The sequence below is a fragment of the Oppia nitens genome, unplaced genomic scaffold, assembly GCF_028296485.1.
Source record: "Oppia nitens isolate AA-2021 unplaced genomic scaffold, nextdenovo-longstitch-racon4-pilon3 scaffold5_pilon_pilon_pilon, whole genome shotgun sequence".
Taxonomy (NCBI): Eukaryota; Metazoa; Arthropoda; class Arachnida; order Sarcoptiformes; family Oppiidae; genus Oppia; species Oppia nitens.
This window is the reverse complement of record NW_026533243.1, coordinates 4,850,982-4,869,444: the sequence shown is the minus strand read 5'-3', so window position 1 is coordinate 4,869,444 and position 18,463 is coordinate 4,850,982. Positions and strand designations below refer to the sequence as shown.

The 18,463-nt window shown below is 24.2% G+C and overlaps 5 protein-coding genes across 5 annotated transcripts; all 5 read left to right on the top strand.

The window, feature by feature from the left end:
- Window positions 1-182: 182 nt before the first annotated feature.
- LOC128961563 (uncharacterized) lies at window positions 183-2,473 on the top strand. The gene is made up of 3 exons (XM_054307813.1): window positions 183-961; window positions 1,030-1,548; window positions 2,397-2,473. The coding sequence occupies exons 1-3, from the start codon at window positions 313-315 to the stop codon at window positions 2,471-2,473; spliced, it is 1,245 nt and encodes a 414-aa protein (XP_054163788.1). The 5' UTR covers window positions 183-312.
- A 2,957-nt stretch (window positions 2,474-5,430) lies between these two features.
- Window positions 5,431-8,469, top strand: LOC128961892 (glycerol kinase-like). The gene is made up of 4 exons (XM_054308198.1): window positions 5,431-5,831; window positions 6,442-6,879; window positions 6,971-7,327; window positions 7,788-8,469. The coding sequence occupies exons 1-4, from the start codon at window positions 5,531-5,533 to the stop codon at window positions 8,435-8,437; spliced, it is 1,746 nt and encodes a 581-aa protein (XP_054164173.1). The 5' UTR covers window positions 5,431-5,530; the 3' UTR covers window positions 8,438-8,469.
- Window positions 8,470-10,652: 2,183 nt separating this feature from the next.
- On the top strand, window positions 10,653-11,725 carry LOC128961562 (sterol O-acyltransferase 2-like; the record flags this gene model as incomplete). The annotated part of the gene is made up of 3 exons (XM_054307812.1): window positions 10,653-10,721; window positions 11,063-11,124; window positions 11,212-11,725. Coding segments are annotated over 3 exons (645 nt in total), but the record flags the coding sequence as incomplete, so codon positions are not given.
- A 906-nt stretch (window positions 11,726-12,631) lies between these two features.
- LOC128961561 (ABC transporter G family member 23-like) lies at window positions 12,632-16,972 on the top strand. The gene is made up of 5 exons (XM_054307811.1): window positions 12,632-12,755; window positions 12,817-13,269; window positions 13,357-14,534; window positions 14,596-14,766; window positions 16,958-16,972. Exons 1-5 carry the CDS (start codon window positions 12,632-12,634, stop codon window positions 16,970-16,972), a joined length of 1,941 nt encoding a protein of 646 aa, XP_054163786.1.
- Window positions 16,973-17,053: 81 nt separating this feature from the next.
- On the top strand, window positions 17,054-18,261 carry LOC128961560 (sterol O-acyltransferase 1-like). Its single transcript, XM_054307810.1, has 5 exons — window positions 17,054-17,085; window positions 17,145-17,311; window positions 17,378-17,880; window positions 17,955-18,106; window positions 18,199-18,261. Exons 1-5 carry the CDS (start codon window positions 17,056-17,058, stop codon window positions 18,259-18,261), a joined length of 915 nt encoding a protein of 304 aa, XP_054163785.1. The 5' UTR covers window positions 17,054-17,055.
- The last annotated feature ends 202 nt before the right edge of the window (window positions 18,262-18,463 follow it).

Genomic DNA, 18,463 nt, shown 5'->3' with positions numbered 1-18,463 from the left:
TTAACATTTCATTTTTGATTACTACTACTGTATATACTTTAAACTTTAAGAGTAAAAGCATACGATTGTTATACAGATAAGTAAAAATATTAGGCGTAATAACTAATTAATTTATATTATAATATATTATACATTTTAAGTGAATATTTATATTTATAATTATTTTTATAACTATTACATGTACTCAATGTATGATATGATTGCAATACAATAAAGTCTATGAAATATTCAGTTAAAGACAGACAACACATGTATTGAATTCAACATTTATAACGATTAGAGTCTGTAATCAGTGATTGTTTAAAAAAACACATGAAAATGTGTCCAAAAGTGTCCAAACAGTTGTCTCCGGGAGATATCATCGGCGAAGACAAACCATTGGTCTATATTGTGGACAATAAGTTCAAAGACAAACACTGTAACCACTGTTTTAAAGAGTGTCAACAATTGAGACGATGCTCTCATTGCTGGCAATTGTATTATTGCGGTAAAGACTGTCAATCGATGGACTGGAAGTCATACCACAAGAACGAGTGTCAGATATTCAAACAATTAGGCAAATATATGAACAGCTATACGATGGAAGTGAAACTTTGTCTTCGGCTATACTTTTTACTCAAAATGGATCAGTCATTTGCCAACCAAAAACACCAACAGTTTGATGGCACCGAAGTTTCTCTCAATGATATAGACCTCAAAGTAGACGAACTAGAAGGTGATAATCACTATATGCGTGAGTTTCGTGAAGTTCGTCGACATCTTAAAGACTGTGACATTGTCTTTGACGGCAATGATCTTCTTCATTGTCTGACATTCATCCAAACACATCGCAATCATGCCGTCTATCCATTGGTACTCTTTGGCTGTTCTCATGAGACGTTTGACATTGGATTAGGTCTATACACTCGGTTCCTCACATTGAGACACTCATGTTGTCCCAACAGTGCACTCATTGAACAGGGTATGGGTTGTATGGGTTGTAATCATGATATTAAATATTGATTGAAATGTTATATTATAAACCTTTAGGTGAGACTCGTATTCAACTTCGTGTATTAAAACCATTAACCGCCGGACAAGAAGTTCTTATAAGTTATTTCAGTATCGATAAGAATCGTAAGACACGTAAAGCTATGCTCAAGAGGTTGTTCATCGACTGTCAGTGTGACAAATGCGAGAACAATATCGACAAAGACGTTGACTATGAGCTCATGGATGAGATGACTGAAGCTTCGCAGTCGATCCCAAATACGATGTTTATGATAATGACAGGCAGTTCCCAATCATCTGTATTTAAAAAATGGTTGAGTCGTTTACCTAAATTTTTGTCTGATTTGGATGTAGTGTTTGGAGAGTACGGATCTATCAAAACATTGGCTTTACGTAACATATTAGACACACTTGTGGCCAATCGGTGTACCGATAAAGAGCTAATCCAAAGTCTTCTGAAAACATTTGTTAAGGCAATAGACATCACTCACGGACCCAAACATTACTATAAAGATATGTCAATGAAGACAATACTCTCTTCTAATTACTATTTGTCACGTCTTTAAACTTAAGTTAATGTTTCAGTAATTTATTATTTAATAATTGAAATCTACATAATTTTTGATAATTTTTATTTTTTTTAAATTTAAAACTAAATGATAAATGTTGTTTATCATGATTTAATAGCAACATTAGTTAAGTCAAATTAATAAGTATTTCAATATAATTTTGTTTAATAATTTTTCAAATAAATATCTCAGTTTTAGGTGACTTACGTTGTCTATTGTGTAAGTAATAAGCATTTTATAATTATATAAATATAGTTATTAATAATCAAAATTATTATTTGATAACAATTGACAATAACAAAAATAATTAAGGTACCGTAATATAAAACTAACTTATTATGTAAAGTATCAAAGTAAAATTTATATTGAATTTTCAAAGTTTGGTATAAAATTTTATTACTTAATTTATTAAAAATGATGTTTTGATAATTTTTATATCATTTACCAATAATTGTTAGTTAATCTGATGGTAAAATGATATTCAACAAAAATTAAGTTATATTTTCAATACAGTATTTAACTTTTCCACACATTTAAAGTTATTTGATATAACCGGTAAATTATCATTTTTGTTATATTATCATAATATTGTGTTGAATTAGTTTTTTTAATTTATGACGAAATAATACTATTTAAAAAATGATTTACAGAATATTATTAAAAAAAATTAATTAATGATTTATAAACAACACATTAAACACACTATTTAATCATAACTTTTTATTAGATTTTTGTTAATTTAAATAAATTTTCAATTATTTATATTGTACTTAATGTATTACTGTATTAATATTGTTTATATTAAAACATTTTTATAAAACATTGTGTTAATTACAGCCATTAATGCTAAAGTATATGTTGGTAAATGTATGAGTGTTATTGTTAGAGATATAATGGTGTCTAATAAATGGTAAATTAATTAGATATCGTACCCGAAATTATTAAAAGATGTACAGGGTGATTCTAACAAATATGAAAAGAGGAACAGGGTGATTCTAACAAATATGAAAAGAGGAACAGGGTGATTCTAACAAATATGAAAAGAGGAACAGGGTGATTCTAACAAATATGAAAATGGCAATTTTTAAAATATGTATTTTAAGTTAAAAATTTTAAAAATATAATATATAGTATATATATTATATACATTAATAGATTTATTAGATATAATTAGGTTTCGATAAAATTCTATTCCTTTTTATATTTCAAAAGTTCCTTATTTTCATTTCTCCCTTAGAATTCCCAGTAAATCTATTTGATTTTGTAACCATCTATTGAATCCTAAACAACACATTTTATTATAATGTTTGAAAAACAAATGTTATATTAAACTCTATTTTGAGTGGTATTAATAAATAGTATAAATAAATTTATTGATTTTGATTTTAAATTTTATTTTTAAATATTTAAGTTTTGGTACTACTTATTGTAATACTATAAAATATATTTTACTTTTTAACAATGAAGAGATGGAAAATAAAGTATTTTCTATATTTTCCGGAAAAATGGAGGGACTTATTAGGGAACTTTCCTCCATTGGGAACTCTACTATTGCACGAACTCTACTATTAAGTAATATTTTTAAATATAATTTTCAAATAAATTATTTTACTAATAGTAGTTATTGAAATTTAACATTAAATTGTAATTTGCTAATTATTTTATGATTAATAGACAATATTTAAGTATAACTATATTTACAATATATGTAATAGTAATTTAATTCACAAATATATTTTTATTGAAAATATAATAAAATAAATTCAAAATTTAATCTTATATAAAATATTTATATAAATTTATTTTGGTCCAGACAATAATAAATTTTAAAATTAAGTTTTATAAATTATTAACAATCAAATTAAAGTTAATACACAGGATGTTTATCTTACTGTAAATAACAAAATATTTTTTTATAAAAAAAATTGTTTTTAACGTTTTTAATTTAAACAACAAATAAATTATATGCAAAATGATAAAAATATATTTATTGATAGTAAAAAATTTAAATAAATAATAATATAATTTTTAAATTAATTTTGGACTACAGTTCATCATTAAATAATTAAAAATTATTGTAAATTTAAATTAAAGTAAAAGTTATTTTAAAACATAATTTTTAGTTTAATAAGCAAATAAAATAATTAACATTTAACGCGCTGACAACAAACGTGTGCCATCGGCACAAATCGATGTTTTCCTTTGGTGACAAAACAGTGCCATCGGCACAGAGCCAATTGACCAATCAAAATGAATCGAACAAAAAATTAAATATTATTGAATTTTAATTTTATCTATAAGTTATTAAGAATTAAATTTATGTATGTCTTATAATAAGTGATGCTCACATATAGTGGTTTTTATAATCTAATGGTAAAAATAGTTGAAGATAGTGATAATTAGATCCAATTATCATCTAATGGTAAAAATGGCTGAAGATTGTGATAATTAGATCCAATTATCATCTAATGGTAAAAATGACTGAAGATAGTGATAATTAGATCCAATTATCATCTAATGGTAAAAATGGCTGAAGATTGTGATAATTAGATCCAATTATCATCTAATGGTAAAAATGGCTGAAGATTGTGATAATTAGATCCAATTATCATCTAATGGTAAAAATGACTGAAAAATAAATGAAATATTTGACATATTCCTAACTTCATCAGTAAATATTACCATTATATGATAATATGACCTATTCCTCAACTTCTTCAGTAAATATTACCATTATATGATAATATGACCTATTCCTCAACTTCTTCAGTAAATATTACCATTATTTGATAATATGACCTATTCCTCAACTTCTTCAGTAAATATTACCATTATATGATAATATGACCTATTCCTCAACTTCTTCAGTAAATATTACCATTATTTGATAATATGACCTATTCCTCAACTTCTTCAGTAAATATTACCATTATTTGATAATATGACCTATTCCTCAACTTCTTCAGTAAATATTACCATTATACGATATAATCATACATTTATAGGTTTAGCTAGTATATGTTAAAATATTTGTAATTATTCTAAAACCGTTGAAAACTTAATAATAGATTAAATTCTGATTGGTCTAAAATTAATTTAATAACACGCGCCATAACAATCTGGTCACTTAAGGTAAAAATAGCTAAATTTGAATGACTTCAGAGCGTTAATAGATTTATTATAATTACAACTCAATGCATTATTATTTAACAAAATTATCACATTGTAATAGTATACTATATAATATTAAAATTTAATTTTCAAACATTTTCATTGTATGACAATTTGTTGTGAAATAATGTTATCTTCAATTAATTGATATCATTTATGAAAGTTATCAATTAATATAATATAAATAAATAATCAATTAAAACCTAAACAATAATAATATTAGTTCACATAAATACTAATCCAAAATTAGTGTAAATTTATATCGGTTTAAATGGCTTACTACTGTAATATACTATATAATAATATCAATGACAAATGTACAATCAAATAAAAAATATATATAAATTTTCATCAGATATACTGTACTTATTACTTATTAGTAATAAGTTATTACTGTATTTATTAATATATTATATTTTAAATTATTTTTATAAATTATGTAATACTAATAATTTATAAGCATTCAAATAGACGATGAATGAGATAAAAGATTAATAATTTAATTAATGATTGGCTATTAATAGTTGACGTCAAAAATTTAAAGTTTTATATTGAATTACTAATGAATTTTTGCAATTAAATTATAGTATATATTAAATAACGACAATTCTTTTGCATATTTTTAATATAGAGAGCGAAGTGTAACAAACAAAAACCAGTTCATAGGTTTGTTAATCAGATTATAAAATGAGTATAAAAGCCAAAACTGATTTGTCGTTTCATATAATAATTTATATCACTTTTAGCTGAATATTTGAATAATTATAAAATATAAATAATAAAATTACTATTACTTAATAATGTCTGACTTTAATGAATCGTTAGTCGGTGTTATCGAGCACTCGACAAATTATGTGCGCTTCTCAGTGTTTGTCAGTCAAACCGGTCAAATCATAACCTATTATCAACTGGAAGTCAATAAAATATTGCCGCGCGAGGGTTGGATTGAACAGGACCCGGTTCAAATTTATGAAACAGTACTAAATTGCATTGAAGTGGTTGCAAACAAATTGACACAATTAGACATTGATTTAAAACAAATCAAATGCATTGGTATTACTAATGAACGCGAGTCTACAGTTGTTTGGGACAAATATACAGGTATTGTATATTAATTTTATAACAATATTTTATAAGCATTTAATTATTCTGCTTATATTTTTTGTTATTATTTATTTTATTTAATATGTTAATAATATGTATGATGTTTATATATTTGTATATTACAACTAAAATTGTTGTAAACTGTAGATATTTTGGTTTATAGCAGAAATGTATAGAAATATTGATATTTTTAAAACATGACTTTAGTGTATAAATTATTTGATGAGTTTAATTTTGATTAAACTAATAATAATTTCTATTTGTTTCGTGAATTATCAAACTTATTAAATAAAGATAGACATAGCACATGACAAGACCACATAATATATATATATATATATATATATATATATATATTATAAATATTTATAGAAAAATTTAATGCTTATCATTTTTTTCTTATTTTTAACTTTTATTTTAGACATATATAATATACACTTGTATTATATATTTGTTTTATAATAATTTTTAATTTAATTATTCTTGACTACATTACTAAATAAAATAGATTAGATTCTACATAAAAACATAGATTAAAAGTAAAATTTAAATACTTAATGATTATGATATTTGATTATAGTATAATTTAGATGTGTTGTAATTATAGGACAGCCATACTATAATTGTATTGTATGGTTGGATAATAGAACAAATGATTTAGTGGAAAGTTTGATTGACAAAATCCCGGGCCGTGATATCAATTGGCTTAAAAGCAAAACAGGTCTACCCATTAGTACATACTTTAGTGCACCCAAACTAAGATGGCTTATCGATAATGATCCGGAAATATATAAAGCAATTAAAGAGAAACGTTTACTATTTGGTACAATTGACACCTGGCTATTATGGAAACTAACGGGTCAGCACATGACTGATGTGACAAACGCCAGTCGGACACTGCTTATGGATATCGAGTCATGCAATTGGGACGACTATTTGCTCGACTTTTTTCATTTACCGAAATATATTTTACCAGAAATCAAGTCGTCGTCAGATTTTTACGGCACACTTACTGTCAGTGAACTTAACGGCATTCCAGTCACTGGTAAGTCATATCGGATAGTATTTATTAATATAGATTATTTGATTAATAAAAACAAAACAAATAATTAAATATTCATTATAATATTAAATAGGCGTTATCTCAGATCAAAGTGCAGCACTGGTAGGTCAAAAATGTTTTGGTTTAAGCCAGACTAAGGTCACGTGTGGAACTGGTTGTCATATTATACAGAACATAGGTCCCGGGCCAGTAAATGGAGCACTTGAAAGTGTGTCCACAGATGCCAAAAAAAATTTATTGATAACAATTGCTTTCAAACTTGGGGCACAGCCAACCTATTATGCTATTGAGGGCAGTGCTGCTATTGCCGGCGCCGCCATCACTTGGCTTCGGGACAATCTGGAGGTAATCAAACACTACAGTGATGTCGAAAATATAGCAGAAATTGAGGACAATTGCGGTGGCGTTTACTTTGTACCCGGTTTTCAAGGTTTGTCTCGTTTTTCAAATTAATATAAAACATTGAGACATAAGTATTAATATTGATATATATTATATAAAATTACTTTAATTTAGATATAAGAGAGTATTCAGGAAGAGTTGAAATTTTATAAAAACTGTTTAAAGTCTAAAGTATTCAAATACAAGATAACTGTTTTATCTTAGTTTAATTGATTAACACTTTTATCATTAAATCTTAACTCATACTTAACTTTTCTTCAAATCTAGATTTAGTTATTATATCAATTCATAATTACTGTAAATATTTATTTATTTTATACATTTTATTTTAATTGTTTATATTAATTCTTTTAAATTGTATTATTATAGTAGTACTATATTGCATAATATATTATTTAATTCATTATAACTTACAGTATTTTTCATTAATAATAATATGATAATTATACTTTAATATGATTTACCAAATTATGATTATTTTAAACTAGGTTTATATGCCCCGCACTGGGACTCTAATGCAACGGGAATTATACTGGGATTTACTCAATATAGTCGAAAATCGCATCTAATTCGGGCAACAGTTGAGAGCATTGCCTTTCAGGCTAATGATATACTGTCACTAATGAGATCCGATACTAATGGTATCAAAATTGACGGAATACTGTCCTATAATAATGTGTTATGTCAAGCACTTGCCGATCTGGCCGGTGTTACATTTATGAGACCAAACATTTGTGATACTATATCACTGGGCGCTGCAATGATGGCAGGCTATCAGTTAGGTATTTGGGATATCAAACCAGAACCTGACTATCGATGTGTCATTGAAAGACCTGTATTATCCAATGGAGTGACCAAATCTGTATCATCAATGAAGATAGCGATGAGAAATGAAAATAATAATAATAATAACGAGTTTTTCGGCGAAAACTTTGCCGATATTTTTGTGCCTAAAATGACTGAAGATATGAGACATAAAAAGATCGGAATGTGGAGGTCGGCCGTTGAAAGAAGTCAAAAATGGACACGAATTGAAAGGTTAGAACATAAACAACAAGACTATAAACGACTGTCCACTTTGCCATTCATTGCATTTGCTTTAATGTCTTTCGGCATTCATATTGTTAGTCAGTATTAAAATATATATTTTTTTATAAATTTTATTATTTTTAAGCAACTTTTTAATTTTTACAAGTAATTGTATATTTATGTATTTAATTATAAAAATTTAATAAAATTACATCTATTTTATCAACAATAATAACAAATCTCTTTCACTTTCTACTGTATGACAATAATTATGAATTTTGTTATAAATTATAAAATTTTATTTTTTTGTTATAAAAATTATGAGGTTTCTAAAGTATAATACATTTGTATTAATTAATATAATTCAACACCATCTTCTCCAATGAACTATAAACTATAATAATATTATGAAAATAGCATAATATTTAAATTATTTTAATAATGTAAAAATAAAAATTTTTTAATTTCCATAACATTTTGTTTAAATATTTAATAAATATTTATATTGAAAATTGTTATTTAATGCAATAGATATTATATCAAATGATAAAATTAGAGTTTATATCATTTGGTGAAAGAGTCTTAAACAGCGGCGACGCTATTAATTACAATTATCTGGTAAACAAGTGACCAAATGTCAAAATTGGATAAAATTATACTTGATCATTTTTTTATTTGTATGATTGATCAGATAATTTACACTAGTCCTGCAAATAACAAATTTTTAAAATAATAGTTGACTGCAATTATCTGGTCAATCATACAATTAATTTTTAAAAAATGATCAATTACAATCTTATTAAGTATAAAATTATTTATAACTTTGACATTGGTCACTTTTAAATCTAATGTATTGTTGATCAAATAATTTTAATTAATAGCGTTTTATCGTTATGTTTTTGAGTCTCTTTTATTTTGTGGTAAATATTGTTTGATTTTAAAGTATTAATGTTTAAATCTAATCCTTTAAATTAGTGTAATATAAAGTCAACTAAACAACCATTGATTTGAATCTTTTTTTTCTTATAATATACAGTATATATTTTTTATTTAAATTTTCTAAAAATTTATCACAATTTTGAAAAGTTACAAAATTGACAATTTTTGTTATCAAAAATACATCTATAATAAACAGTATATTTATAAATTGAATTGAGTTACTACTATACAACTGTACAAATTATTTTGTGTTAATAACAATATTAAAAAATAACTGAATATAATTATATTTTTCTTTTAATTACTTACAATAATAAATATTATTTAATCATTAGGCAAACAATTCAACCATAATGCAAAAGTTGTTATTTGAGTCTACAGTATTTTTTATCATTGATCAATAATTATTTTAAGCATTTAAATATTTTATTGCATTAATTTAAATAATACTAATTTATAGATAGTATAAAACGTATTTACAGCATTTGTATTTAATTTTAAATAAAAACTTATTAAAAATGTTGAATTATTATTAAATGATTTATAATCATAAATATAAAATTAATCAATTGATATATTATTTTTTAATTAATCTTTTATTCAGAAACAAATTTAATTGGCACTTTATAACGTTTACTAAGAAATTGTTCAACTAATTAAATTATTAAAAATTTATTGTTATTAAAACAGTCATAAATTGCAATGTAACCTTGACAAACAGGTACAATAAATAAATCTTCCTAATATTTATATATAAATTGTATTTTTTTAATTTTAAGCACAAATATTTTAAATCAAATTAGTTTAATAACATGAATATGAGAAAAATATGGATAACACAATTGAGTAAGTTTTAAATTAATAGATAATTAAAAATATATTTTTAATTAATGTTTTAATATATATTTTTTTAATTCTAGAAATAGTTCTAATAAAGAATATGAAATAATTGATTTAAATGAAACACTTGATAATATAAATAATGATATTAATAATAATGATAACAATATCAAAAATATTGAAAATGAGACAAATATTAAATATTATACATCATATAAATTTGTTTGTCGTAAATCAGTTTTAACGTAAGATAAACATAAAATAAAACATTTTAAACAATAAATTTAACTTAATTTTATTATTTTCATAAATAATAGCGAATTATTTGAAACCAATAGTGATGTCAACTCTTTGTTTAATCTAATTTCTTCGTTCGTCTTTACGACTGTTGTGTGTTATTCTGGAGTACTTTATTTCGACCCAATTTTGTACAAAATATTATTATTTTTTATTTTTCAATATTTAAATATAAATAATAATTTATATATTTTTATATTAATTAGATTTAAAAAAGATTTCGATGATGTCTTATGGGTTATATTTGATATTCCGTTGGCATTAATCACATGGTTTGCAATGTTTTCAACAACTTATTTGTATTTTTTCTTAAATTTGTTTAAACATCATTTGATAAAACGTTTTTCAAATAATTCTTCAAAAATAACATTAATATTTACTATCATTTATATCACTTATTTACTAATGTTTTTGTCGATTGGATTTTTAATGCAAATTTTTCAACATTACAATCCATTTATAGCATTGGTATATTTAACTGAAATTGTAAGATAATTAATTTGTATTTTAATTTTAATAAATTATTAAATATTATTATAATTATTTTCATTTTTCTAAACAAAAGTGTCGATTTGTTTTAAAAATACACTCACATTATATGGAAACGAGTGTACAAATAAAATATAATCAAATACCAGATAATAATTTATACAAAAAGTTTTATAAATTTACGTATTTCCTATTTGCACCTACACTAATTTATCGTGATAAATATCCAAGGTAATATTTTTATAGAAATTTTTCAACTAATGATTAGTAATATGTAACAATATGTAACAATATGTATGTTTTATTTGATATATATAGGACTAAATCAATTGATTGGTTTCTTATTATTGGTTATTTGATACAATGTCTATCGATAGTAATATGCGGACTCATAACTCGCAACATATTGTTGTCCACAATATCACAAATAGGGTTAAAGTCGTACCGCAAAAGTGACATATTTTGGGTGATATTAATGGGATATTTAATTGCATTACAGCACATGTATACAATAGTTTATGGCTTTTTTCATTTAATTCAAAATATTTTTGCCGAACTCTTGCGGTTCGGTGACCGACACTTTTATGGCCCGATATGGCGTACGACACGTGTGGATGAGTTTGTTAGAGATATTGATCCAATTGTTTCAAATTGGATTTATGGCTACATTTACAGTCCTTTTGTTAGAAAAACTCATAACAAACTGTTTAGCATATGTTTGGTATTTATAATTTCTGGTATAATTCATGAGCTGATTATGTCAATGATGTTAGGCTTCCTGTTTCCTATTATGCTTTTACAATTAGGTTTAATTATAAGTGAGTATCATTAATCATCTAATTGTATTTAAATACAGTAATTGACTTAATGATGAATGACTTTTTATTAATTTATAGATATAGCAGCGATTGTAAATAAATTAAATCCATTGCAATCAAATAATATAATAAACTTTTTGTATCAATTTGGATCATATTCAATAATATCAATGTGGATAACAATGTATATAACTGAATGGTATGCCCGTAACAATGGTCACTGCCCTTCAACACATGTTAGTCTAAATTTGTCTTTATTTTAGTTTTTAATTCATTTCTTATATTTAAGAATTCATTTATGGATTACGTTTTGCCACGATTTTGGAGTTGTATTACTTTTGATGTTTGATTATATATATAAATTTAATTTCATATTTTCAATAAAATTAAAAATCTTTATTTTCAGTAACTATGATTTATTTATATCTAAATAAAATATATACTTAATCAATATGATAAAGTAAGTAAACATAAAAGATAAGAATCAATGGTTCAAAACATCAAAATAAACGTAAAATTTTTATTTCACAATTTCCTAGTATTTAATTTTCTAAACATATTATTCATTTTTAAATGTAAGGGAAAGTCCCGATAAAAAACTTGTTACACTTTTCAAAGTAAAGCTTATATACAGACTGTATAATACAGTATATAACAAACTATGGATAAGAGAGAGAGAGAGAGAGAGAGAGAGAGAGAGAGAGAGAGAGAGAGAGAGAATTTGAAGGCAAATGTTTAGGTGGGCTAACCTTTACAGTGTGTGCTTCACTTCATTTATAAACTTGAAAATAAGTTAAACTATGTTTATATTTGATTATAAACTTAAAGTGTAAGCACAATACTATACGTTTAATATATTTATAGGATATTTAATATTAAAAAATTTTTGAATTGATATTTAATAATTTATTTAATAAACAATGAATAATAATTATTCTAATAATGTAAATCCAAACATATTTGCTATTAATGTCGAAAATGTGAGCTTTTCTTATAATAACAAAAGTAATATTTTAAATGATGTAACACTAAAAGTAAATAAAGGTTAGTAATATTATAATTTTATCAATAATTTTATTTAAAATAGTATTAAAATATTTTTTAGGACAAATCTTTGCATTATTGGGCTCTAATGGTTGCGGCAAAACAACATTGTCTCGACTTATATTAGGTCTATTAATGCCAACTAATGGAACCGTCAAAGTATTTGGCCAACAGTTGAACACTAATCCACTGACCATAGGATATATGCCACAAGAGATGGCCCTTTGCTCTGAACTAACTGTCCGACAAATACTGTATTACTATGGGATGATCTATAATATGACCAACAAATTAATTGAACGGCGAATTCAAGAGCTAAATGAGTTGTTATGTTTGCCTAAACATAGTCTAACTATTCGTAAACTAAGCGGTGGTCAACAAAGATTGATATCCATTGCCGTCTCAATTATACACAAACCAAGACTACTTGTGCTCGACGAGCCAACTGTAGGCTTGGATTCAATACTTAGGGCTAGAATATGGAGTTATTTGGAAAATGAATGCAAAGTAAATGGTATGATAATTAAAATTTACTCAATTTATAAGTAAATATTTTTTATATATTGATTATATAAACTATAATTAACTTAAATTTTCAAAGATCTGACTGTAATGATGACAACCCATTACATAGAGGAGGCAAAGAAGTCTTCGAGTGTTGCCTTTATTCATAGCGGTATTTGCCTAAAACAGTCGGCACCAGAACTCCTACTCAATGAATACCACTGTCCAACACTTGAAGAAGTTTACTATTATTTATGTCTTGATTACAATAGGAATCAAAAGCAAAATATTAAATCACAATATTTTGCAAACAAATGTCAAACAAATTTAGAAAAATCTACTAAAAATAAAAGTAAAATTAGACCAAAATTTCAAATCAATGCAAATCATATAATGACATTATTATGGAAAAATTCAATCCGTTTGAAGCAAAATTCAATGGCTTTATATATTTTTCATTTATTCCCACTTTTATTAGTCTATGGTTTGAATATTTGTTTCAGAAATCCCGAGCGACTAAACCTAGCCATACATACAGCCGAACCAATACCGGACCTCTCACTCAAGTTTATCAATGCTATCAGTGATAAAATGTTTGATTATGAAATACATAAAACAAATGAGACGGCATTTAATAGTGTATTAAGTGGTGAAAACACACTTTCCATTGTTTTTGATCAAAACTTTACCGACAATTTCCACAATCGATTGTTATATCCAATGGATATTTCCGACGAAGAAGTGGACAGTAGTCAAGTGAAAGTATATGCAGATATGTCCAGTATATCTGGTTATTACGCTCAGTACTACTTGTGGAAAGTGTTTGCAAAATTTATGACTAACTTTGCCACTGAGCTTGACTTCAATCCCAATGCTTTCTCTTTACCCATTGATATCCAAAAACACATTTATGGTAACCAAGACTTTTCGTTTAGTAATCTATTTATTCCGGGATTTCTAATATCGTGTAACTTCACGTTGGCCTTAGTATTGGCCACTTTTTATGCAATCAGAGACCGAGAAAATGGTCTCAAAGAGCGTGATATAGTGGCCGGTGTGACCAAACTTGAAATATATATAACACAATTGCTTTTAATAATTGCAAATATTGTCATCCAATCATTTATAATACTAGTATTTGCATTTAAAATACTTGATTATCAGTCCATCGGATCCCTTATTGATATTTACATATTATTAGTTTTCATATCATTGCAAGGCATGAGTTTTGGTAATTTTGTATCACTCTTAGTAAAGGACGACTTAAAAGCAACAGTAAGTCATTAAAAAAAATTTAATTTTATTACATTAAAATGATTTACATTTTTAAAAATAGATTATAGCCTCTTATATAACGGCACCATTGTATGTATTGTGTGGTGTGTTTTGGCCAATAGAGTCAATGCCTATACCTTTGCAAAGTTTGATTATATGGTCACCACTTACATCACCAATAATATCATTAAGATATGTTATGTTTAGGGGTTGGACTATTAGTTCAATTCATGTATTATTTGGATATTTAATTTGCATATTATACACAACAATATTAACTATATTTAATATAATACTTTCAATTTATTAATTTATATAATATTTTGTATTTATAATACCTGTATTTTATTGAGTTATTTTTAATAAAATTTATTAAAACTATTGAAAATTATTTTAAAAATCAAATACATGAAAATTTTTATATTTATTATATATTTATGAATTATTATTTAAAAAAAATATAATATTACTATATTTTTATACAATATATTAAAGAATTTTAATTTATGAACAATATGGCTATAATAAAAAATTTTAAAAGTCATATATTTTTATTGAACTAAAGATTATTATTTAAAAATTTAATTTTTTATTATATAAATTATATCATGATTAGTACTTTATTCATTTATAGTATTTTCTACTATTACAAAATATAGCATTAATTAGTAATTAATGCTATATTTTGTAATAGTAGAAAATACTATAAATGAATAAAGTACTAATCATGATATAATTTATATAATAAAAAATTAAATAATTACAGGTAATGCAATTTCAAAAAATGATTATCAAATGAAAAAACAAAAAGTTGCATTAGATATATATAATATGTATACTGTAATCTTTAAAACATCAAAATTATATAAATACACAAATCATTTAGGATTTTCCGACCTCTAATTTTAAGCCTTAAAATTATAATATATTTCTATATAATAAGTTATTTAAAAGTGAAATTAACAAAAAAAATAAGTATTTGTATCATTTTTTTGCATTTCATTGTTAAGTGTAATGTAAATAAATATAATTTAATTATCATTTGCGTCAACTTGCCGTAAATAAATGTATTATTTGTTTATTAACTAAAAAAAGATATAAATTAGTAATTCAAATTATAATATAGGCTTATCAATATACATGATATAAATATATTACTGTATAATATTATATATTTTGTTTTTTAGTGAAAGTCGACTTCATTGAGAGGGGTTTGACCTCAACCTTGAATTTCACAAGAAATGATTGCTTAATAAAAAAGTCCAAAATTTTTGGTTTTAATAGTAATAGCACAACAATCTCAACTATAAATAGTCACAAAATATATTTTTCAAATTATATTTTGTTTTACTATATCAATACTAAACTTTTACTTATTTTCTTATGTTTATTGAAAATCTAAAGGATTTCTAAAAGTTTATTCATTTAATTGTGAATATATATAAGTTAATATATATATATATATATATATATATATATATATATATATATATATATATATATATATATATATATATATATAGTAGAATATATACAATATATATATAAATAGATAATAATATTAGTAACATATATAATTTATACATTTAATTAAGTTGCATTTAAGTATTTACCATATTATACTTAGCAATGTCATTGAATATTTAAGTTTGTGATATATTTTAAAATATGTTTTTTGATGAAAAAATGATCTCAAAATTTATGTTAATAATTTTAAAAGCAATTTTTATTTATTAAAATATCGTGCTAAATAATTAATGATACTCAAGTTTTTAAAATTATAATTAATTAATAATAAACTGCATTTATTTTTAAAAATATTTTCAAGTTTTTATAATACAATTTTTATTTTTCACTACAATTTCTAAAGTTATATCATATTTTGAAATTTATTGAAGATATAGTTATTAATGAAATATTGAATCATATTAAAAGAATAATATTAAATATATATAATAATAATAATTATGACCAAAAAACAATTTGATAAACAATTTGTTTGTCGGGAATCTCTATTAACGTATGTTTTAATTTAAAAATTAATTTTTTATTTCACTTTTTAATTATAACATATTATTTATATATATATTAGGAATTTGTTGGAAACAAATAGAGAGTTAAAATCATTGTTTAATTTATTGACAAGTATTGTAACAATTTTAGTTTTATGTTTTATTGGAAACTGTGTATTATATCCAGAAAAGTAAGTTTTATTATAATTGTTTATTATATCTTATAAATTAATTATCTAAAATATCATACATTTATTTTTTATAGGATTAAAGATGACTTAGATTTTATTGTGTTTGGTTTCCCAAACATGGATATAGCTATCAGTGCTTGGATTTTATTGCATATCACTATTGTGTTCATAGTTTATCCCATAAATAATCTGAAAATATATTTAATGTTCAAATTTTCAGACCACACAGTGTTGATTAAAACTGTATTTACTATACTCTATGTATTATATATTATTGTTATATTTGTATTTTGCAATCAAATTATTATAACAAATCATATGACAACATTCATACTGTTGGTTGAAATGGTAAGTTTAATAATAACTAAATGTTATTTTGTTTAATAATATATCTGTTTATTGAATAGATTAGACTAATAATGAAAGTGCACTCTTATGTGATGGAAACTACTGGTGATTCACAAATATTACCGGATGTCCACAATAAGGAACAAATGATAAATTATCCAGATCTATTTCAATTAATTTACTTTTTATTTGCACCCACACTTATTTATAAAAATGAATATCCAAGGTAATATTTAATTTAGTCTACTGTATATGAAACGATTAGTTAATTTTTTTAATAAAAACTTTTTAGGACATTAAAAATACGGTGGAGTTTTGTGATTAAAAATCTATTGCAAGTGGTATTCACAGCATTCAGTGCATTGTTCATAATTAGACCGTTTCTGATGAACACCTATTCCCAGATTGGATACAAACCAATCAATTTGCGACACATATTTAATATAATAGCCATAGCCTATCCATTAGGTGCAGTGGCAATACTTTTGGTATTTTATGGCTTTTTCCAGTGTTGGTGTAATGCCTGCGCCGAGTTATTACGGTTCGCTGACCGCCAGTTCTATACCGAGTGGTGGACATTGAAAAGCTGTCGAGACTTTTACCGAAACTGGAATACCATTGTTCAGGACTGGCTCTACGCTTATGTATTGATACCTGTATTTAATTTAACTCACAGTAAATACTTAAGCAATTGTATGGTTTTGGTGGTGTCGGCCATCGTTCACGAGTATCTATTGGCGGTTCCCATACAGTCTTTGTGTCCTATATTTATTGTTATGTTTGCCGTAATTGGCAGTAAGTAATATAACTGAATCTATAATAATTGTAGCAAATAATTAAATTTTATTTGAAATGTTTTTTTTTTATAGATATTGAATTGATTATAAACCGTTCAAAAATGTTAAGAGCTTTTGATTTTTATAATACACTTTATTTTATTTTATTATTTATTGGATGGGCTATATATCTCAACTTATATAGTATTGAATGGTATTCTCGGCAAAATTGTCCCATTGATAATGTAAGTAATTTATATACAAAACGATATATATAATTACTATAATTTAAAATTTAAATTTTTAAATCTAATTTTTACCATTAAATTATGAATAGCCGTCAATTACCGATTACCTTATTCCTCGATTTCCAACATGTATTCACTTTACATATATTTAACTTCATTGTCATCGTATATTAAATTAGTATTTAATTAATGACATATTTAATCATTATATTAAACGTAACATTAAAATATAAATGTATATAAATAAATTCATCATAATATTATTTATTATAACTTATAAGTAATGTATCTTAATAAAACAAAAATGGTTTGTTTAATTTGTATTTAATGTTTAAATGAATTTTAATATTTTGT

What these genes read in the sequence shown, in the direction of transcription:
- LOC128961561 (XM_054307811.1), top strand. Translation starts at nt 12,632, where the DNA reads ATGAATAATAATTATTCTAATAATGTAAATCCAAACATATTTGCTATT. An exon ending in AAATGAATGCAAAGTAAATG is followed by an intron (nt 13,270 to 13,356) that starts GTATGATAATTA and finishes AAATTTTCAAAG; the next exon opens with ATCTGACTGTAATGATGACA. An exon ending in AGGACGACTTAAAAGCAACA is followed by an intron (nt 14,535 to 14,595) that starts GTAAGTCATTAA and finishes TTTTAAAAATAG; the next exon opens with ATTATAGCCTCTTATATAAC.
- LOC128961892 (XM_054308198.1), top strand. Translation starts at nt 5,531, where the DNA reads ATGTCTGACTTTAATGAATCGTTAGTCGGTGTTATCGAGCACTCGACA. An exon ending in TAACGGCATTCCAGTCACTG is followed by an intron (nt 6,880 to 6,970) that starts GTAAGTCATATC and finishes AATATTAAATAG; the next exon opens with GCGTTATCTCAGATCAAAGT. An exon ending in CTTTGTACCCGGTTTTCAAG is followed by an intron (nt 7,328 to 7,787) that starts GTTTGTCTCGTT and finishes ATTTTAAACTAG; the next exon opens with GTTTATATGCCCCGCACTGG.
- LOC128961563 (XM_054307813.1), top strand. Translation starts at nt 313, where the DNA reads ATGAAAATGTGTCCAAAAGTGTCCAAACAGTTGTCTCCGGGAGATATC. An exon ending in CAGTGCACTCATTGAACAGG is followed by an intron (nt 962 to 1,029) that starts GTATGGGTTGTA and finishes ATAAACCTTTAG; the next exon opens with GTGAGACTCGTATTCAACTT. An exon ending in TTCTAATTACTATTTGTCAC is followed by an intron (nt 1,549 to 2,396) that starts GTCTTTAAACTT and finishes TGTTAATTACAG; the next exon opens with CCATTAATGCTAAAGTATAT.
- LOC128961560 (XM_054307810.1), top strand. Translation starts at nt 17,056, where the DNA reads ATGACAACATTCATACTGTTGGTTGAAATG. An exon ending in TCATACTGTTGGTTGAAATG is followed by an intron (nt 17,086 to 17,144) that starts GTAAGTTTAATA and finishes TTTATTGAATAG; the next exon opens with ATTAGACTAATAATGAAAGT. An exon ending in AAAATTGTCCCATTGATAAT is followed by an intron (nt 18,107 to 18,198) that starts GTAAGTAATTTA and finishes AATTATGAATAG; the next exon opens with CCGTCAATTACCGATTACCT.